The following is an 18879-nucleotide window of genomic DNA, read 5'->3' as shown; positions in this document are numbered from 1 at the left end:
GGTATAAAAGCGATAGTCTTTACTTTAATTCAATAGGCTTGATAACTCATTGAAATTAGATTAATACATACGCGGTCAAATTGAAGATATTCAAATTTGAAGGGCTTGTGTTTATATGTTTGACACTATACTCACGCGCCATCTAGGGAAGAGCAGTGCAACTAATTTGTAATAATTGCTCTTTTTACTAATTTTAAGAGTTTATGTTATTTGAAAATACTCAATAATCATTGTCCGTGCTTTTTACCTCTCCGTGTGACGTAGTCCAGGAGAGGTTCTGTAACGGCCGTGTCTGTGTGTGTGTCTGTGTGTGTTTCTTTGTGTTTCTATGTCTTTCTATGTGTTTATATGTGTTTATATGTGTTTCTATGTCTTTCTATTTGTTTCTATGCGTTTCTATGCGTTTCTATGTGTTTCTGTGTTTCTATGTCTTTCTATGTGTTTCTTTGTGTTTCCATGTCTTTCTATGTCTTTCAATGTGTTTATATGTCTTTCAATGTGTCTATATGTGTTTCTTTGTGTTTCTATGTCTTTCTATGTCTTTCTATGTGTTTCTATGAGTTTCTGTGTTTCTATGTCTTTCTATGTGTTTCTATGTCTTTCTATGTCTTTCTATGTGTTTCTATGTGTTTCTATGTGTTTCTATGTCTTTCTATGTGTTTCTATGTGTTTCTATGTGTTTCTTTGTGTTTCTATGTGTTTCTATGTGTTTCTATGACTTTCTATGACTTTCTATGAGTTTCTATGTCTTTCTATGTGTTTCTATGTCTTTCTATGTGTTTATATGTGTTTCTATGAGTTTCTGTGTTTCCATGTGTTTCTATGTGTTTCTATGTATTTCTATGAGTTTCTATGTGTTTGTCTGTGTGTTTCCGTTCGTTTTTACACTAGTGCAACGCCTTAGCAGTTCGCCTCGTGTAAAGAAATCCTACAAAACCTTAATATTTTCTTTTTTCATAATTTAAAGTAAAATATAGATATATTTTTCGTAATTTCGAAGCCTTTAGTAGTTTTGTAGCTATAAAAATCCGTTTTATTTTGATATTCCAAGAATATTTTTTATATTATTATTTCAAATAGTTGTTTATATATTAGTTAAGCTGTACAACATCTGCATATAAACGTTGGAAAACTACATGCGGGTAAAACATAAACGTTTTCAATCTAAAGGCGTTTGAAACCTAAACGTTTTCAATCTAAAGGCGTTTGAAACCTAAATGTTTTCAATCTAAAGGCGTTTGAAACCTAAACGTTTTCTATCTAAAGGCGTTTGAAACCTAAACGTTTTCAATCTAAAGGCGTTTGAAACCTAAACGTTTTCAATCTAAACGCGTTTGAAACATAAACGTTTTCAATCTAAACGCGTTTGAAACATAAACGTTTTCAATCTAAACGCGTTTGAAACATAAACGTTTTCAATCTAAACGCGTTTGAAACATAAACGTTTTCAATCTAACCGCGTTTGATACCTAAACGTTTTCAATCTAAACGCGTTTGAAACATAAACGCGTTTCAAACATAAACGCGTTTCAAACATATACGTTTTCAATCTAAACGCGTTTCAAACATAAACGTTTTCAATCTAAACGCGTTTCAAACATAAACGTTTTCAATCTAAACGCGTTTGAAAGAGATACTTTTTCAATCTATACGCGTTTGAAACGTAAACATTTTCAAACTATACGCGTTTGAAAAATAGAAATTTCAGAACTAAATGCGTATAGGCCGGGGTCGTGTTTAAAAAGGCGTTGCATTTTCCCGTTTAGGAAAACGTTTAATATCTAAACATCGTTTTTTTGTGTAGGGTTAATGAAAGACGTCATCTCCCAATCCAGTTTTCATTAAAGATTGAACAAGTTGGGAAACCAAAATAAACCTCTCCGAGCCGAGACGAATTTACTTTCCAAACACAGGTCCGCAAGCCAATGAGACAAACCGGAAATACATAGTACTAATCGGCGAGTTATTGCCATGATCATTTGGTTTAAAGCGTTTAATAATTTCCTGCGTATCCTCAATATTTCTAATGAGAACCTAATATCTATCACATATTGTGTATTTAACTTTCGGCTCACTCTGAACAGTTAAGACCTCCTATAAGAGGACATGAAACAAGGTCAATTATGGTTAAGATCTAGGTTATCTTATCTCATAGACCCAGTCGTTTCAACACGTATGGAGAGATGAAGTATTAACATCCTTATTATTTAATAAAGTTGAAAGTTACGTTTACACTATATATAAATGTAGTAAAGATGAATTAAAAGTAAACACCAAATTTTAAATGTTAATATCAAAAGATGTTCTTGGAATATTGAGATGAAACAGCTTTATAGCTACACAACTACTAAAAGAATCGTAATGCCGAAAAATATTTAAGTATTTCCATTTAATATTCTGCAAAAAGAAAATGTTATCGTTTTGTAAGAGATCTTTTCATCCTACTCGCTTTATATTAACTTTGATATGCGTGTACTGTTTCGATTCAGATGCAATCTTCATTACTCGTTCTATATTAACTCTCACTTGTGTCAGTACATAGAAATAAGTTTATCTTAAATAATTAATTAAATATAAATCGCCAGTAAATAACTTTACAAATAGTTAAATCGTTTAAAATAAAGTTGTTCCTATTATCTTTCTAAACTTTGCTAATATTGACGTTTAAAGTGAAGGGTACCCCTCTTGCCCGCTTTCTTCAAATTTTGGGGTACATATACGATTCGTTTCCATTATGATAATAGATAAAAACGCATTCGCGTGAACCGATGGTGGAAGCCCTGCCATTGGGAGGCTAGACGTTTCTCGTAACCCTAGCCGCTCGCCGCGTACATCTTAAGCCTAACGACGATGATGGAGTAGAAGCCAATGTTACAGATTGGTGTCTATGTGGTATAGACGAAAGACCAGAAGATGGTGGTGTTTGAAGCCAATGTTGCAGATTGGTGTCTATGTGGTATAGACGAAAGACGAAGAACAGAAGATGGTGGTGCTTAGAAGCCAGAAGTACAAACTAGTGTCCATGTGGAGTGGACGAAAACCAAAACTGGTGGTGTGGGAACTCAAGTAGAATAGCCAGCGGAGACAAACACAATTTTCCAAATTTCCGTGAACTGTCAATGCAGTCCGGAAATTGGGAATACGTTTGCTCCGTTACGCAACTGCGAACGCGGTCACGTGGGGTGTGACAGACACACACACAGACACACCCACAAGTCCAGTGTAATACCTCTCCGTGACGTCATCGTCACTCGGAGAGGTAAAAATGTTTTAATCTTTGTATCACACTCTCTATGTGCACTCTTGCTTTTACTATTTTGAAGTTATCGAGTGATTTTGTTTCCGTAAACTGATTAGATTTTATCAGAAATGGTGGGATGAAAGTTTCAATACCTTTTTCTAAACATTCGGCCTCTATTCTGAAACCTTTATCTACTATGCATGCGTCTACATAGGGTGTTAATTTGTCCAATACTCCACCGTGCAAAGTGATAACTTTTTAGATGCTCTTCCTCTACTCAAAAAAGAAATAAAACCAGCTGGAGAAACGCCAACCAAACTTTAAAGAGTGTGGTTACTTTTATAATAAGAATAAGACAAGATTCTACATTTAAGGCAATTTGGTTTCTCTATTGGAATTTCAGTACAAGACTACTTAACTGTCTTACTTACCTTACCACACGAAAGACTATTAATCAGTGTTGCCTACCGGTCTCCGACTTTTGACAATCACCTAGCAATCCAAAACTACATGTCAGCATTACTTGATTTCCGTGAGAAAGCAAACTGCCCATTAATCCTCCTAGGTGACTTTAATTATCCTAAGTTAGACTGGCTAAGCCTTACACCTCTTGCAGGTGCGACCATTTCCGCGAGACAGTTCCTGACCTTTATACAAACTCAAGCGTTAACTCAATTTGTCACTGATATTGCAAGACACGGTGGTCTGGAAAGCAATGATAGTATACTCTATATCATTTTATACAAACTCAAGCGTTAACTCAATTTGTCACTGATATTGCAAGACACGGTGGTCTGGAAAGCAATGATAGTATACTCTATATCATTTTAAGTAGTGATTCATACCTAATTACCGATGTATCAACCCTTGCCCCTAATCTAAATCAACTTAATCAATTAAATAAAAGATTACCGTTTTTAGTGATTTTACCATAAAATAGGTAGCTAACAGTTCTGAACCTGAAACGTCACACCCTTCTATCTCTTACTGGAGTTTCATCCCCCTAACGGTTGGAGACAGTATTCTACGCGCAAAAATGCCAACCAGAGAGGGGCTGCGTGACGTCAGACTATCTCTTCCCCCTAGCCAGTTGTTAGCTCCCTATAACGTCTGAAAGGGAAAGTGATTGTAAAAATCTTATTGTAGCATTGCAGATTCTTTAAATTCCTAGTAATTCTAGGCTTTTGAACAAAGCTGTTTGTTTTGTTATTGATAAAATCATCTTTTGAGTTCAACCAGAAGTTCATTAACTAGGAAGTATCCGATTGGGGGATTCCTGGGTCACCCCTCTCTTGTGTAAAAATATGAATTGTTTCTACTAAAGGGGGTTTTTTCCGTTTGCCCAGTGTTGCCAGGTTTTTGGTGAGCCAAGACGTAGTACTTTTAATTAATAAAAATGTAACCTTTAGATTTAAAAATATACTTTTACTTTAAAGAAATTTAACTTAACATTATTACTAAACCTTAATTAATAAAAATGTAACCTTTAGATTTAAAAATATACTTTTACTTTAAAGAAATTTAACTTAACATTATTACTAAACCTAATGAATATTTAAAGAAAACCTACAGAATATTGAGAAAGCCTGATAAAATGTTGAAAGAAATCCTAAAGAATATTTAGAGAAAACTATAGAATATGCTGTTGAGAATTTAGTTAAGTAATTTACGCGTTTATTAAAATAAGTAATAATTAAAATTTAAATTTGTAAAAATATTATCAAACCTGTATAAATTAAGCATACTCAAAGTAAATTATCACGTGCAAGTGAACAAAAATAATAATAAAAAAACCTACTTAACCCCTAAAAATACCTTAAACACAATACAACAAAAAATAAAAACCTTGAACTTTCAAATTCAAAAGACCATCAACCCTTCAAAACTAACCCTTGTATCAATAAGAAAAATTTTGTAAAAGAACCTGTCAATCATTGTTAAACTGTAAATCTATAAGATCTTCCCTCTCGAGCAAGCGAAAGGGGAACGTCCCCAAAAAACCCAAAAACACCACCAAGTGCCCAAAAACGAATGCAGGTGTACCGCAGAAAGCTCGAAGATGATTGGCCAGCTTAGAGAGAGGAGATCTTGTAGAATGAAAAATATCTTGTAAATTTAGACCCTCTTCACCTTGTAGCTGGACCCGAATGGTCACCTCCCTAAGCTGGAAATTTATTCCAAACCAAGTTTTAAAAACTTTAAAATTATACTTTTTTTCTTTATGTCGCTGAACCCTAATGGTCAATGTAATACTTTAAAATTTTTATCATTTAGTATTAAAATCATTGTTTAGTTAAAACGAGTCGCCAATTAATTACCACGAAACTAACCAGTACCAATTACCATTAACAATAAAAAACAAAACTATTCATCCATTGTTTCAGTCCGGTGGATGGATAAAATTTAGCTCTCCCACTAGCGCTTTTCTACAACAGGGTGACCAGACTTCCTATATTTCCTATTTTTCCAATGCCTTCCTATAAATTCCTATAATCGAAGGTTTTCTCCTATATTTTGCCTATTTTTTCACTTTGTTAGGTTCATCAGGTTATTAAGTTTCAAACTCGCAAAAAAAATTATTTATATTGTTCAAAAAAAAATAAGTCACGAGGTTCCACCATCAGCTTGAGTTAAAGCTGAAATTTACAGTATATCTAATAGACTTTAGTTGTATCTGGAATCGTAGTTTACGTTGTCTGCTAAAACTTCAGCTTCGGGCCTATAGTCTCTCTTCACAAACTACAATCTTGAACCGCGTCAAAACTGAAAGAGCTTTCAGTTGGAGCTGAGTCTCATGACATAATTTACGCTGCCATATTGGTGGGTTTAAAGCAGGAATGAAGCTGAGACCACCCAATAAGACTTGGGAGGATGTGACGTACTACTATCCCATCTGAAAGCTCTCTATTGACGAAGAAAGCTTTGCTCCAGTGGAAAATAAAACCATAAGTTCATGGGATATGTTGCATAAGTTTGACACTGGTTACTGAGAGCTTGTCATAAAGTGACGTAGGTGAAAGTGTCAAAGACTTAAGCAAGTAGTCCACCTAGCCTTGCGAAACCGTATCGTTACCGTTTTAAGTTCGTAAATCATCCGAAAAAGGGCGCCCATTACCTAAGTTCGAAAGCATCGTTTAAGAAACGTTATCAGATGGCGTTCTGTTCGTATTTGGATACGTGACGTTTCGTTAACGATAAGGTTTCACAAGGCTTAGTAGACTACTTCCTTTATTATAGACTAAATAGGAAGATGGATTGCAAAAACTAGTATATTCAATTCTCTCTTGTCGTTCTCGAACTAGCTCGAGCTGTAAGTCTCTAACATTACGAAGTATAGAATGTCACACTTATCCTATAAACTTATGATAAAACTAATATTGATTTGACATCGAGGTCATTTTTGAAATTTTTTATCCTATATTTCCTATAATTTAAAATTTTCAATCTTTTTTTTCCTATAATTCGTTACTATATTTCCTTTATTTCCTATAAAATTTTCAAAAATTTCCCTGGTCACCCTGCATATGCTGTGGAGAATATTTAAGATAACTTATGCGATTCAAAAAATTTCTTAAGCATAAAATTTGGAAGTGTTTTTTTTAATAAATTCTCCAGGAAAAAGTGCCCAGTTTCTTAAGAATAATTAAGGGAATCTCTTAAGAAAATGCCAAAAAAAAAAGATTTGTTAGGGCTGCTTCAACGATGAGCGGTGGTGGGGTTTCAATTTAAAGGGATGATTAAAGGCTTTTTTTATAAATGGAGTAAAATTTTACTTCTTAAGTTTTCGCATTTGCTAAAATTATTCTTTCTAAATAACAGTATCAGCCACTTAACGCAAGAGAAAATTTTTTGAAACACATTTTATTTTAAATTCAGCACATTACATTTCCATAACAATATAAACCATGAGTTCGCAAAAAATATCAGGTCTAAGGTTTCCCAAAGCAAGTGTTGCCCAAAATTATACCCTCGATCATATGCTCTTTAAATTCATTAAAGCCCGTGTGACTAACTGGGAGATTCAAACAGAGACCACACGTGTTTGCCATAGGATATTTGCTAATGTTATCCGATCCTGGTACCTTATCATGTAAAAATCCAATTTTTGGATGTGGGAAGAAACCTAAAGGGGGCTCATTATCAGCGCCAGTTGCAAAAATTAGAATTTCTTCTAAGGTTATCGGGGTATTATTCTCTTCTACGTCTATTAAAGAATCTTTCCAAAATGAAATCGTGAGACTTTCCTTAATGAATCGGTTTTCTCCAGCTACCGAAAAGTTGATATTAAAAATATCATTGAACTTCTTTCGAGTTAAAATGATAGATACATCCCTAACCATAATTGGTTTAAACAATTCTGGGAATTTACGTATTTCGTCGAGAACTCCCAAAGTTGTCAAACCCTTTTTAAAATTTTCCAAGTTAGAAAGATGGCGTTTTAAAACCAAGAAATTCGTTACTTCTTTAACTAAATTATCCTTTTGAGAAAGCTCGATTATAGTTGAGGAAATTCCAGCAATTAATAAAATGTCATTAATCTTTTCCAGAGCTTTATCAAGCTCATCTAGGTTTGTTGAATTATTAACCATCAAAACTCTATCTCGCAAATCCTCATCGACAATGCAGCTAGGAGATACAGTAACGTTAGAGGGGTCTTTATATCTATCTAAAACTATCTGATGTTAAACGTTGTTACTGTTGCAATGAGTGCAGAAACCTGATTAAATCTTTACGTAATGACGGCCGAATAGGAACCAAACTGGCAAAACTCACGAAAGAGGTTAGCCATATTAAAGCAACAAATGAACGATTGGAAAATAACATGAAAACCAACAACGAACAGCTAAGCCTTGGACTAGATGACCTAAATGGGAAACTAACTTTGCTAAAAACAGAAAACATCGACCACCTAAACTCTATAAAAGCCCTTACTGACACAATTTCAAACCTCAAGAACTTAACAGGCCAACTGGAAACTATCACCACATACTACAAGGAGTTCTCGGACTTCAGGGAGAACTACCTGGAACACCGTGCGGAGGATACACAGCCTAGTACTGCTAATTTGATCCCAGGAAGGGCATTCCACATACCATTAGAGGCACCAGTAATCATGCCATCCTATTCGGATACTACTAACGCACTCGTTGATAAGCGAATGTTGGGGATCGGAAATAGATCCGGTACTCTACCAACAATACCCCGTGGAAGTCTCACTGATCAACTTAACAGCATTCCTAGGACTAAGGATAGCACACAAAAATCCGGTGCTGTTAGTCTTCCGATGATTAAGAGAACAAGGACCATTAAAAATTACGGGGCCATGCCACAAGAGAAACTACTATCATGTAAAATCAAACCATCAGCTGACTATCATGAATTCTTCATTGGCAATTGCGCTAAAACAACTACAGTAGAGGACATTAAAGAACACCTTGAATCCTATTGTAGTATAACAGTCAGTGGTCTACGTACCACAATGAAATCCCAAGCTTCTGACAGAGTAAAAAATTGTTTCATACTAAGGTCCCCCTCAACAGTTTCGGACATTCTCAACCCTGAGAAATGGCCGGTGGGAGTCTCGTGCCACAAGCTGAACTCGGATACTTCAGACACCCCCCAAAGAACATGGGGTACAAACGAAGATTCAAAAGTTCTAATACTATCGGCTTCTCCTCAATCAGTATACTGGTTGTCAAACTGCAGCCCGGAAATAACAGCTGATGACATCAGGAACCATCTTGGAGAACTTGACATCACAAATGTGGAAGTCACTCTCGCGAATGAAGGTAGAAACTGGAAAAACTCATTCACACTAAAATGCAGTAACAAATTCGACAAAATTATAATGAACCTCGAAAATTGGCCAAGTACGCTACGCATACAAAGACAGAGAACAACGACAAGACAAGACCAGAAATGACCGATAAACTTAAATCCCCTAGCATCGCCTTTCATTCCCAGCTGTCATAAACCTAATAAACCCACAACAACCAATAGCTCTGTACTTCCACGCGGACTAAGACTTGGCAACCTAAACGTAAGGAGCATAAAGAAAAACAACCTTCAACCAATAATGGAAATTGAAGTGATACTAAACACCTATAGTCTAGACCTACTTGGTATTTGCGAAACCTGGCTGACAAATGACATCCCGGACGCCCTGTTTAACATACCCGGATACAACTTCCTAAGGAAAGACCGCGTGTCGAAGGGAGGCGGTGGGTTAGGAATCTACTGTAGCGATAAACTTAACATAACATTACTAGACAAATCAAAATTCCCGGTAAATGCAAACTCCTCTCTTGAGATCCTATGGCTAACGATTCATGAAACCAACACCAAACCACTATACTTCTCAACGTGTTATATACCCCCTAACCTGAAAGATGCAGTCTCAACTTTTGACGATCTAGAGAAGCAAGTTGACAGCCTTACATCTGACATAAACACCGAAGTTATAGTCATGGGCGACTTTAATTGTGACCTACTGGCCACAAAAAGGTCGAGCAAAACGAAACTTCTAAGTAAATCCATGGTGCGTTTCACCCAACTGGTGCAAGACCCAACTAGAGTGTCCAAGCAAACACAAACCATGATTGACCATATGTACACTACGTACCCTACACGCATACACAAGACTACAGTCATTCCATTAGGACTATCTGACCACGACCTCATACTGAGTGTAAGGAAGAAAAAAACACCAGTGATTCAGAAGACCATCCAAAGCGTGCGCAATTTCAGGAACTTTGATACTGATACTTTTATACGTAATATACAAACTACCCTAGCATCTAGCATGACGTTCAACAACCCCGACACAGGCCTGAACTTGCTATACACGACAATTTTTGTCAATCTCAATAAACTAGCGCCTAAGAAACTGAAAAGAACTCCGGTTAAATCACCTCTATGGCTCACACCAGAAATCAAACACAACATGCATTACAGAGATATTTTGCTGAAAAAAAGTCGGAAAAACCAAGCGTATCGTCCAGAATACCAGAGGCTCAGAAACCTAGTCAACAGAATGCTAGTTAAAGCAAAACGGGTAAGCCTTGGAATACACATAATGAACTCTAAGTCAGAAACTAACAGCCTGTGGAAAACGCTAAAACCCCATTTGAAACCTGCTAAACAAACAATTACATGTCTTAAAACCAAGGATAAAATAGTTACAAATGAACTGGAGATGGCGGAAGAGCTGAACAAGTACTACACAACCATTAACGCTACCTCGTCGACAGCAACACACCTTGATTTGCCAGAGGGAATGGATTGCACCTTTAATTTCTCAGAGGTTACAGAAGCATCTGTATTAAAGCACCTCTCAAGTATTAACCCAAGTAAGGCGACTGGCCTTGATGAACTGTCTCCTACATTGGTCAAAGCCCTCTCGCATATAATCTGCCCAGTTTTTACGAAGATTATCAACCATTCCTTTACAAGTGGGATCTTTCCTCATGCATGGAAAGAAGGGAAAGTTATACCTATTCCTAAAACAAAGGACGCTAAAACCCCTACAGAACTTAGGCCAATTACTATATTGCCTTGCCTTTCCAAAGTGATTGAACGACTGGCCTATGACCAATTATACCAACATTTCATGGCAAACAACATAATCTACAAAAGGCAGTCTGGATTTCGGGAAGGTCACTCGACTATTACATGTGCAATTGACTTGATTGAAACAATAATTGATAGACTCAATAAAGGACACTATGTCGGGCTAGTGTTTGTTGACCTGTCTAAAGCATTTGACACCGTAAATCACTCAATACTCGTAAAACTCCTTGAGCTCTATGGAATCAGAGGTGCCAGCCATGACTGGCTCAAATCATACCTGACCAACAGAAGACAAAGAGTAAGTCTCGGAGGGCTAACATCATCGGGGCTGGAGGTCTCAAGCGGGGTACCACAAGGTAGCGTCCTTGGACCATTGCTCTTCAACATTTACACAAGTGACATGCACACTACTCTGGATTCATGCAGATCTCACGAATATGCCGATGACAATGCTCTCCTAAACTCGTCGCCATCGATAACTGAACTACTCACCTCCCTTGAAATTGACGTACAAAAACTAAAAACAAAGTTCTCCCTACGTAACCTGCAACTCAATGAACAGAAAACTAAATTTATGATTATCAGTCCTGACCTAAAGTCTCCAGACCTCACTATACAAACCCTGGGAAAACTTGGTATTCAACGTGTTAAATCGTTCACTTATCTAGGAATCATAATAACTGAGACCCTCTCATGGAAGGAAAACATCGAACAACGAATAAAGAAATCACGTGCTGCTCTATGGCTACTTCGACCACTCCAAAAGTATCTTCCAACTGGAACCCTTAATACACTGTGCAAAACTCTAATCCAACCTGTTGCAACATATGGACTACTTCTCTACGGCACTGCCGGCACTAAGGCACTGCAGAAGCTACAAATACTACACAATCATTGCGCACGCTTCGCTTGTAAAGTGTCAAAATACCACTCTGCTACTGCAGCTAGGAAAGAATTAAACTGGCTAACCCTCGAACAGTCCTACCAGCTTGCAGTACTTTGCTTTATGTATAAAGTTAATGCAATGCAGGTCCCAGAATACATCCTTGAACTCTTTATAAAACCGTCCTCAGTACATAGTCACAATACCCGTTCCTGTTCCAGTAATTTCTATACTGAAACTGGAGTAACTGGCAGAAAGCTTAGTAAAATTAGTCTAAAAGAAAATTCCCTAAAAATATGGAACAAACTACCTGCACAGATCAAAAAAATGTACGAACCTTAAGTCATTTAAAAAAGAAGCCATGGTCTACATAAAGTCACTCCAATCTTAAACTCTTAAAGAATTACTTAACTTATAAAGTATCAGTCCACTGTATATATTTTAACTTTCGGTATTTAATTTATAATCTATATTAAATTAACAAACGAGACTCTTTTGTAAATCAGGCTACACTAGCTTGAAAAGAATATCTCAATAAAAGCGTTTATTATTATTATTATTATGAAGACAATCGAATAAGTGTTCGGCTAAACAGCAAGGCCCAGGGCCAACATGAACAATAGAAATAGCGATAACAAAACCAGCCATGTAATACAAGTTATCGCGTTCGGCAATCTGATGCTTCTCAATGGTACGGGCTATTTCTGGTCCCTCGAATACCGTGCTCACCATTATTTGTTTCAAAAGTAAACGAAAAAATTCTCTGGAAGGACCTCCTAAGTCTAGCGCACCTTCGTTTTGTAGAAAGTCATCCGTAAAAGTACCGTTCATTTTAGCCTTTTCAATGAAGCTTTTTCTGGCAAATGATCGGAGTGCTCCATCCATAACATTACTTCTAATCACATTGATTTCGTTCTCTTTTTCCAAGTCTATTTTTGAAGCCAATTTTAAAATAATGCTCTTCAAAGTAACAGGAGTTTCCAATGATAATTTTTCATTGCTTTCTTCTTCGTCAGTAAAGAACATAGAGCCTACGAGCGCAACACTGTCCGAGTGTAGTTCTTCCTCAAATAAATGCGAACGATTTAAAGAGATTGTGGATTGTTGTACATTGAGGCATTCTGTTAAATTTTCAGAATTGGTCGAAGCGTTTCTAGGCTCAATGACAACGTTTTCTATATTATCGAAATTGTTCAAACCGTTACTGGGTGAACTGACAGTGTTGGGTACATTTCACCCTCGTTTGAAGCATTCCTAGGGCTTTCCACTTCGTTTAATTGAGCTATAGATAAGAAGAAGCCCGTGAGTAACTTTGATTATCAATGAAAAATAGATAAAAGGAGATAATAGAAAAACAGACTTTCGTAAAATTTGTAATATTTTCATGAATTTGTAAATTATTCGAAACAAAAACGAAAGGCGAGAAAATAAACCGTTTTTAGCCACATCGTATGATGTACATCTATGATTTGGTCTGAAGAAGTAGATGTGGAAAAAGTATCCTTCCTCTTTTTAAAGGGAGATTGAAAAGGATTTTTGATTTTCAGAGGGTGCTAGGGATTATGATTTGTCTATAACAGTGCATTGCGAATCTACAGTACTATTCACATATTAATGAACGCGTGCACTTAGAGTGAAAAGGGATAAATTGCGTTAAGGTGGTATTTTTCATTCATTGTTGATTTTAAAGTGGAAAGGCTTATGATATGTCTATAACAGTACAATACGGATGCACTGTGAAAATATTAACGAACAAACAGTATTCTGTATGTCTTTTATGAACACACAAATTTGTCATATTGCCTTATGAGAAATTCCATTCCCTCTTTAAAATTTCTCACACCATGAGTATTCTAAGAATCCTAACAAGTTTTCAATACAATAAAAAGGGCAAGATTTACTTAGAGATAGAACTCAAGTTGGATGTTTAACCGAATCTTTTCTCTTTCTAACGCATGTTATAAATTTATAAGATGCGATATGTATGTGTCGGCATAAGTCTATGTTGTAAATTCAACGAGGGGATAATCACTAAAACTATTAAATTTATAAGATGCGATAAGTGTGCATCGGCATAAGTCTATGTTGTAAACTCATCAATGGGGTATTTTAAATGAAAGTACTAGCTTGTGGCCCCGGATATTACAATTATAACGCAAGTCAATTTATTGAAGTAAGGCTTAAGGGTTATAATTTTATGTAAGTGCATCGAGGGGCTATTCACTCTGATTTTCTGTACTTCTTTTAATGGTTATTTACGGGCATTTCGTTTCACCACTGTTAAAGGATTCGCATCATGGGGGTACTCACTCACGTTTTCAAACTATATTTATTTACTATAATCATAACAGAAGTAAAACAATTGAAGTAATCATTTTAAAACAGAGATAGTGTATCGAGGGGCTAACCACTCAATTTTTCTGTACGCCTGTTAAGTACGGTACGATGTAGCTACCCTTGGGTCGTCTTGTATAAATAGTAATAGACGTCTAATATTACCTATTGGAAGTTCATCTTCCGTTAAAGCTGATTCGTCTTGTGATACATTCTCGCTGTCTGATTCATCCAAATCTTTTTTTCAGGCGAACATACAAAATGCCTTTACCCCAAATTCGATGAATAACATCACCACTTAATTCAACTCCAGGTGACAAATGTGGGATCCTGAAGATTGTAAAAACACGATTCTGAAAGTAAAAATGATTTTTAAGAAATAATTTTAGATGAAACCTAAAATCAAGGAATGTCAGGCAAAACTACACGGCAACAAACCTTTCGTAATAAATTTAGCAAGGGAAGAAGGAAGTGTCATACTCATTCAGTCTCACTGTTATTATTAAGCCTAATAAACTTGTACCAAGATTCCCTCGAATATCTGTGACAATATTTCAAATTCCACGTATGTTTTATACATAACTTACTCCTCATTCGGTGAGAGCTTGTTAGCGAATTTCGCCATTATTTCTTGCTTAATTTTTGACGCACTACATTCTTTTCTAAAATTCTGGTTATAAAGGACAAATCCTTGGGTTACCAGGCTGGTTTTTATGCCCCTCTTGGAACTCCGATTATAGATTTATACGGAAGTAGGCCAATGTTTTTCACAAAAACGGGAAATTGTTCTTTCGGTATTTTGGAAGCATTTGGTCTGAAAACCAAACAAAACAAAATAACGCTATCATGACCTATAAAAATCCAGGTGATTGTAAAATATTCGATTAAAATCAGGTAAAACTAACCTAGAACTTAAACTACTCGATCTTTTACGTTCCGATCCTACAAATTTGAAAGGTCTCTCGAGAGATTGACTCCTGTTTGTAGAGACAGCAGCTCTTGTCGATCGAAACAAACTTCTCACTTCAGCACCCACAGAACCAAGCTCGGAATTAATCGAAGGTCTGTTAGCCCTGTTTACTTCTTGATTAGGTATAGGGGGAATTTCTTCTGGCTGAATTCTTGTGTGGCTTTGACTCGCATGGTTGCCAGGTGATGCAGCAGTTGACAGAATGTTTATAAACTCGGGGCTTCTTAGAAAATTTATAGCGTTCCGAATAGAATCAGGAGACTGACGACTAACATTTCTATCGTTCATGATGAGTATTATAGGTTTAAAACCTGGCAAAATTATTGAAGACGTTCCGCAACCGTCAAACGACTCACGATTGTGGAGTAGAGATTCAGAATGAGCTTTTCAGAGCTATGAAGCGCGGAAAAATCATATAGTTTCCGAAAAGTAGTCGCACCATCTTTCGTATAAAATGCACATATTAGAGAGATTAAACATTATCTTCAATACTCTATGGAAAGTGGCTACGAGTACGCGTGAAAGGGGCTGCTTACTCTCTCTAGTAAAACGTTGAAAATAGAAGTAACAAATACAAAAGAGTAGGGTCAAGACTGAAGAAAAGAACCCCCCTCCGGACACCTTATTTACTTTTCTGAATAGACTGAAAAATAAAGCCTTTCGATAAGGAAACACGTGTGACATCCTGGGTTGAAAAACCTTGAAAGTTTCTTGGAATTCCTTATAGCCAAAGAGCTGGGTGTTTTCCCCCTGAAATAAGGAAGGTCTCCCATCAATAGCGTCGGTGAGCCCCTAAAGGGCAAGACTCATTTAAATCGTAAAATTTTACACACGCCATTAAAGATGCATAGTACTTAGTACGTATGAATACAAGATAAAATAATTTCGAAATTTTACCTTCTACAACGATAGAAACTAAATGCCGTAAATTTTGTCCTCTACAGGAAGTTCATGTTAGTTTCCGTCTTTCTGTGACTTAGGAGCGAAAAAGTATACCGGGTTTTGTTGGCGAACTTGTTTTGTATCGGGTTGGCCCTCAGCGCAGAGTGGGAGAGCTCATCTCGCTTTGGAACAACTAAAAATTCTCTTAGTTAAAATTAAATAAACCACGATTTAACAGTTAACTGATTTAATGCCAATGTGGTTAAGGTAAATAAAATTGGCTAGTTTGGAGAGCGCCAAAGATAGTGACCATGTAGATAGGCGTACAATTTATTAAAATTTTTATCGATTTACAAAACCTCGCTTATCACATTTCAACGGTCAAGTTTTTTATCCTCTACAGCCTATTCTAGATATAGTAATTTATAGATATATTTACTTGATAAAAATATCAATTTGCAGCTTTTTCTAGTTTCTCTAGATGTTTTTAACTACAATCGTCTCGTAATTTTAGTTTTTTAAACAACTTTTAGATTTTAAATTTTAACATAATTTTAATTCACAAAAAAAACGATAAATTTTCAACAGACTTTATGCTAATGTTGCTGCTAGGCTTAGATCATGTTTAAAATTCAAGCACGACTCGCGACAGTCAATCTCTTATGTAATTATGACGTAGAAGCTCGAGAATAGGGTTCGAAAATTACGGTAATTTTGGAAAATGCTAAATTACGCCGTAATTAACCACGTAAACTACCGTTCATGGTAATTTACGAAAATTCAAAAATTAAATTCTATTGATCGTTTTTAAGCTAAATAATGAAAAATATCACTTGAACACAGCTATTCTTTTCATAGAATAGTATCTTACATTATTTAAACACCGAGTTTTGATGTTTGCAGCTCAAAATACTTTTGAACAGCAACATCCACTTTCTTCTTCTTACCAATTTAGCGAATTATTGCTATTTCACGTTTTTAGAACCAAATTCCAGAGAAGGGCCGATACCGATATATCGGTTTAGTCAAATTTCGGTGCCGATATTGGTATCGGTATGGGCCCATCTCTAGAAATTTCTAACAACTACAGCTTTCCAGCTGAAGCAAACGAACTCGACAACAAGAATAGACGAGAAAATCAAATATCATTTCCTTAATCAAATTTTTCCCACACTTGCCGTTCGACCATTTATGACTTACTCATGTCCCATGGGAAGAAATAAGTGTGAATGCACGGGTAGAGCAGAATATGGAGTTTTTGTACCATTTCCAAGTGAAGGAAATGAAAATTCGGTGGTAAATTACCATCGTGGTAATTTCCACGGTAATTACCAGCCCTAGTAGCACATGGGCTCCGCAGTACAATCTTTTAACAGTCCGTGTGTCTGCTAGGTGTCTTAAAAACTCGGGACTGATAATACATGTAAACACAAGCCTAAAAGCAATAAAGTAAACAGGCCATTATTATAACTAATTTTATTAGTCACTTGACTGCCTTCTAATGCTCTAAATTCAGCCTGTTTTTTCTTACCCAAGATTATATTAAGTCAGTCCGCCGGCTTGACTATATTAAGTCTCGGATTTTCAGTTTTAGTCTGGTTATGAGACAGTCCGCAGGCTTGACTATATTAAGTCTCGCATTTTCAGTTTTAGTCTTGTTATGAGACAGTCCGCCGGCTTCTATATATTAAGTCTCGCAATTTCAGTTTAGTCTGGTTATGAGATGGTCCGCTGGCTTCTCCATTTTAAGTCTTTCACGATCAAGTTTTATTCTTGTTACGTGACAGTCCGCCGACTTGAATATATTAAGTCTCGCACTTTCAGTTTTAATCTGGTTATGAGATATTCCGCCGGCTTAACTATATTAAGTCTCGCATTTTCAGTTTTAGTCTGGTTATGAGACAGTCCGCTGGCTTGACTAAATAAAGTCTCGCATTTTCAGTTTTAGTTTGGTTATGAGACAGTCCGATGGCTTGACTAAATAAAGTCTCGCATTTTCAGTTTTAGTCTGGTTATGAGACAGTCCGCTGGCTTGACTAAATAAAGTCTCGCATTTTCAGTTTTAGTCTGGTTATGAGACAGTCCGACGGCTTGACTATATTAAGTCTCGCAATTTCAGTTTAGTCTGGTTATGAGATAGTCCTCTGGCTTCTCCATTTTAAGTCTTTCATGATCAAGTTTTATTCTTGTGATGTGACAGTCCGCCGACTTGAATATATTAAGTCTCGCACTTTCAGTTTTAGTCTGGTTATGCGACAGTCCGCCGGTTTCTGTATTAAGTGTGGCTCGTTCAAGTTATACTCTTGTTTTGAGACAGTGCGCAAGCTATTCTATATTAAGTCTTGCTCATTCAAATACTAGTCTTGTTATGAGACAGTCCGCCAGCTTCTCTAAGTCTCGCACGTTTAAGTTTTAGTCTCTAAAAACAAGATTATAACTTGAACGCGCCACACTCAATACAGAGAAGACGGCGGGCTGTCTCATAACCATACTATAACTGAAATTGCGAGACTAAATATATAGAAGCCGGCGGACTGTCTCATAACAAGACTAAAACTGAAAATGCGAGACTTAATATAGTCAAGCCGGCGGATTGTCTCATAACCAGACTAAAACTGAAAATGCGAGACTTAATATAGAGTAGCCGGCGGACTGTCTCATAGCTAGACTATAACTGAAAACGCGGGACTTAATATATAGAAGTCGGTGGACTTTCTCATAACAAAACCAAAACTGAAAAGGCGAAATTTAATAAAGGCTAGAGAAGCCGGTGTACTCTCATAACAAGACTAAAACTGAAAATGCGAGACTTAATATAGGCTAGAGAAGCCGGTGTACTCTCTCATAACCAGACTAAAACTGAAAATGCGAGACTTAATATAGAGAAGCCGGCGGACTGTCTCATAACCAGTCTAAAACTGAAAATGCGAGACTTCATATAGAGAAGCCGGCGGACTGTCCGCTGGCTTCGCTACATTTCAGTACCTGATATCCATTATA

The 18879-nt window shown here is 36.5% G+C and overlaps 1 protein-coding gene across 1 annotated transcript; it reads right to left on the bottom strand.

Moving 5' to 3' along the window:
• Positions 1 to 7170: 7170 nt before the first annotated feature.
• On the bottom strand, positions 7171 to 8030 carry LOC149686173 (G2/M phase-specific E3 ubiquitin-protein ligase-like). Its single transcript, XM_089871098.1, has 2 exons — positions 7975 to 8030; positions 7171 to 7867 (listed from the first exon to the last, which is right to left on the bottom strand). Exons 1-2 carry the CDS (start codon positions 8028 to 8030, stop codon positions 7171 to 7173), a joined length of 753 nt encoding a protein of 250 aa, XP_089727224.1.
• Positions 8031 to 18879: the final 10849 nt, after the last annotated feature.

This window comes from Phalangium opilio, unplaced genomic scaffold (genome assembly GCF_054372755.1).
Source record: "Phalangium opilio isolate 3A_F unplaced genomic scaffold, DU_Popi_V2 ptg000032l_1, whole genome shotgun sequence".
Lineage (NCBI taxonomy): Eukaryota > Metazoa > Arthropoda > Arachnida > Opiliones > Phalangiidae > Phalangium > Phalangium opilio.
Note: the sequence above shows the minus strand (reverse complement) of the source record. Positions and strands in the feature narration are given on the sequence as shown.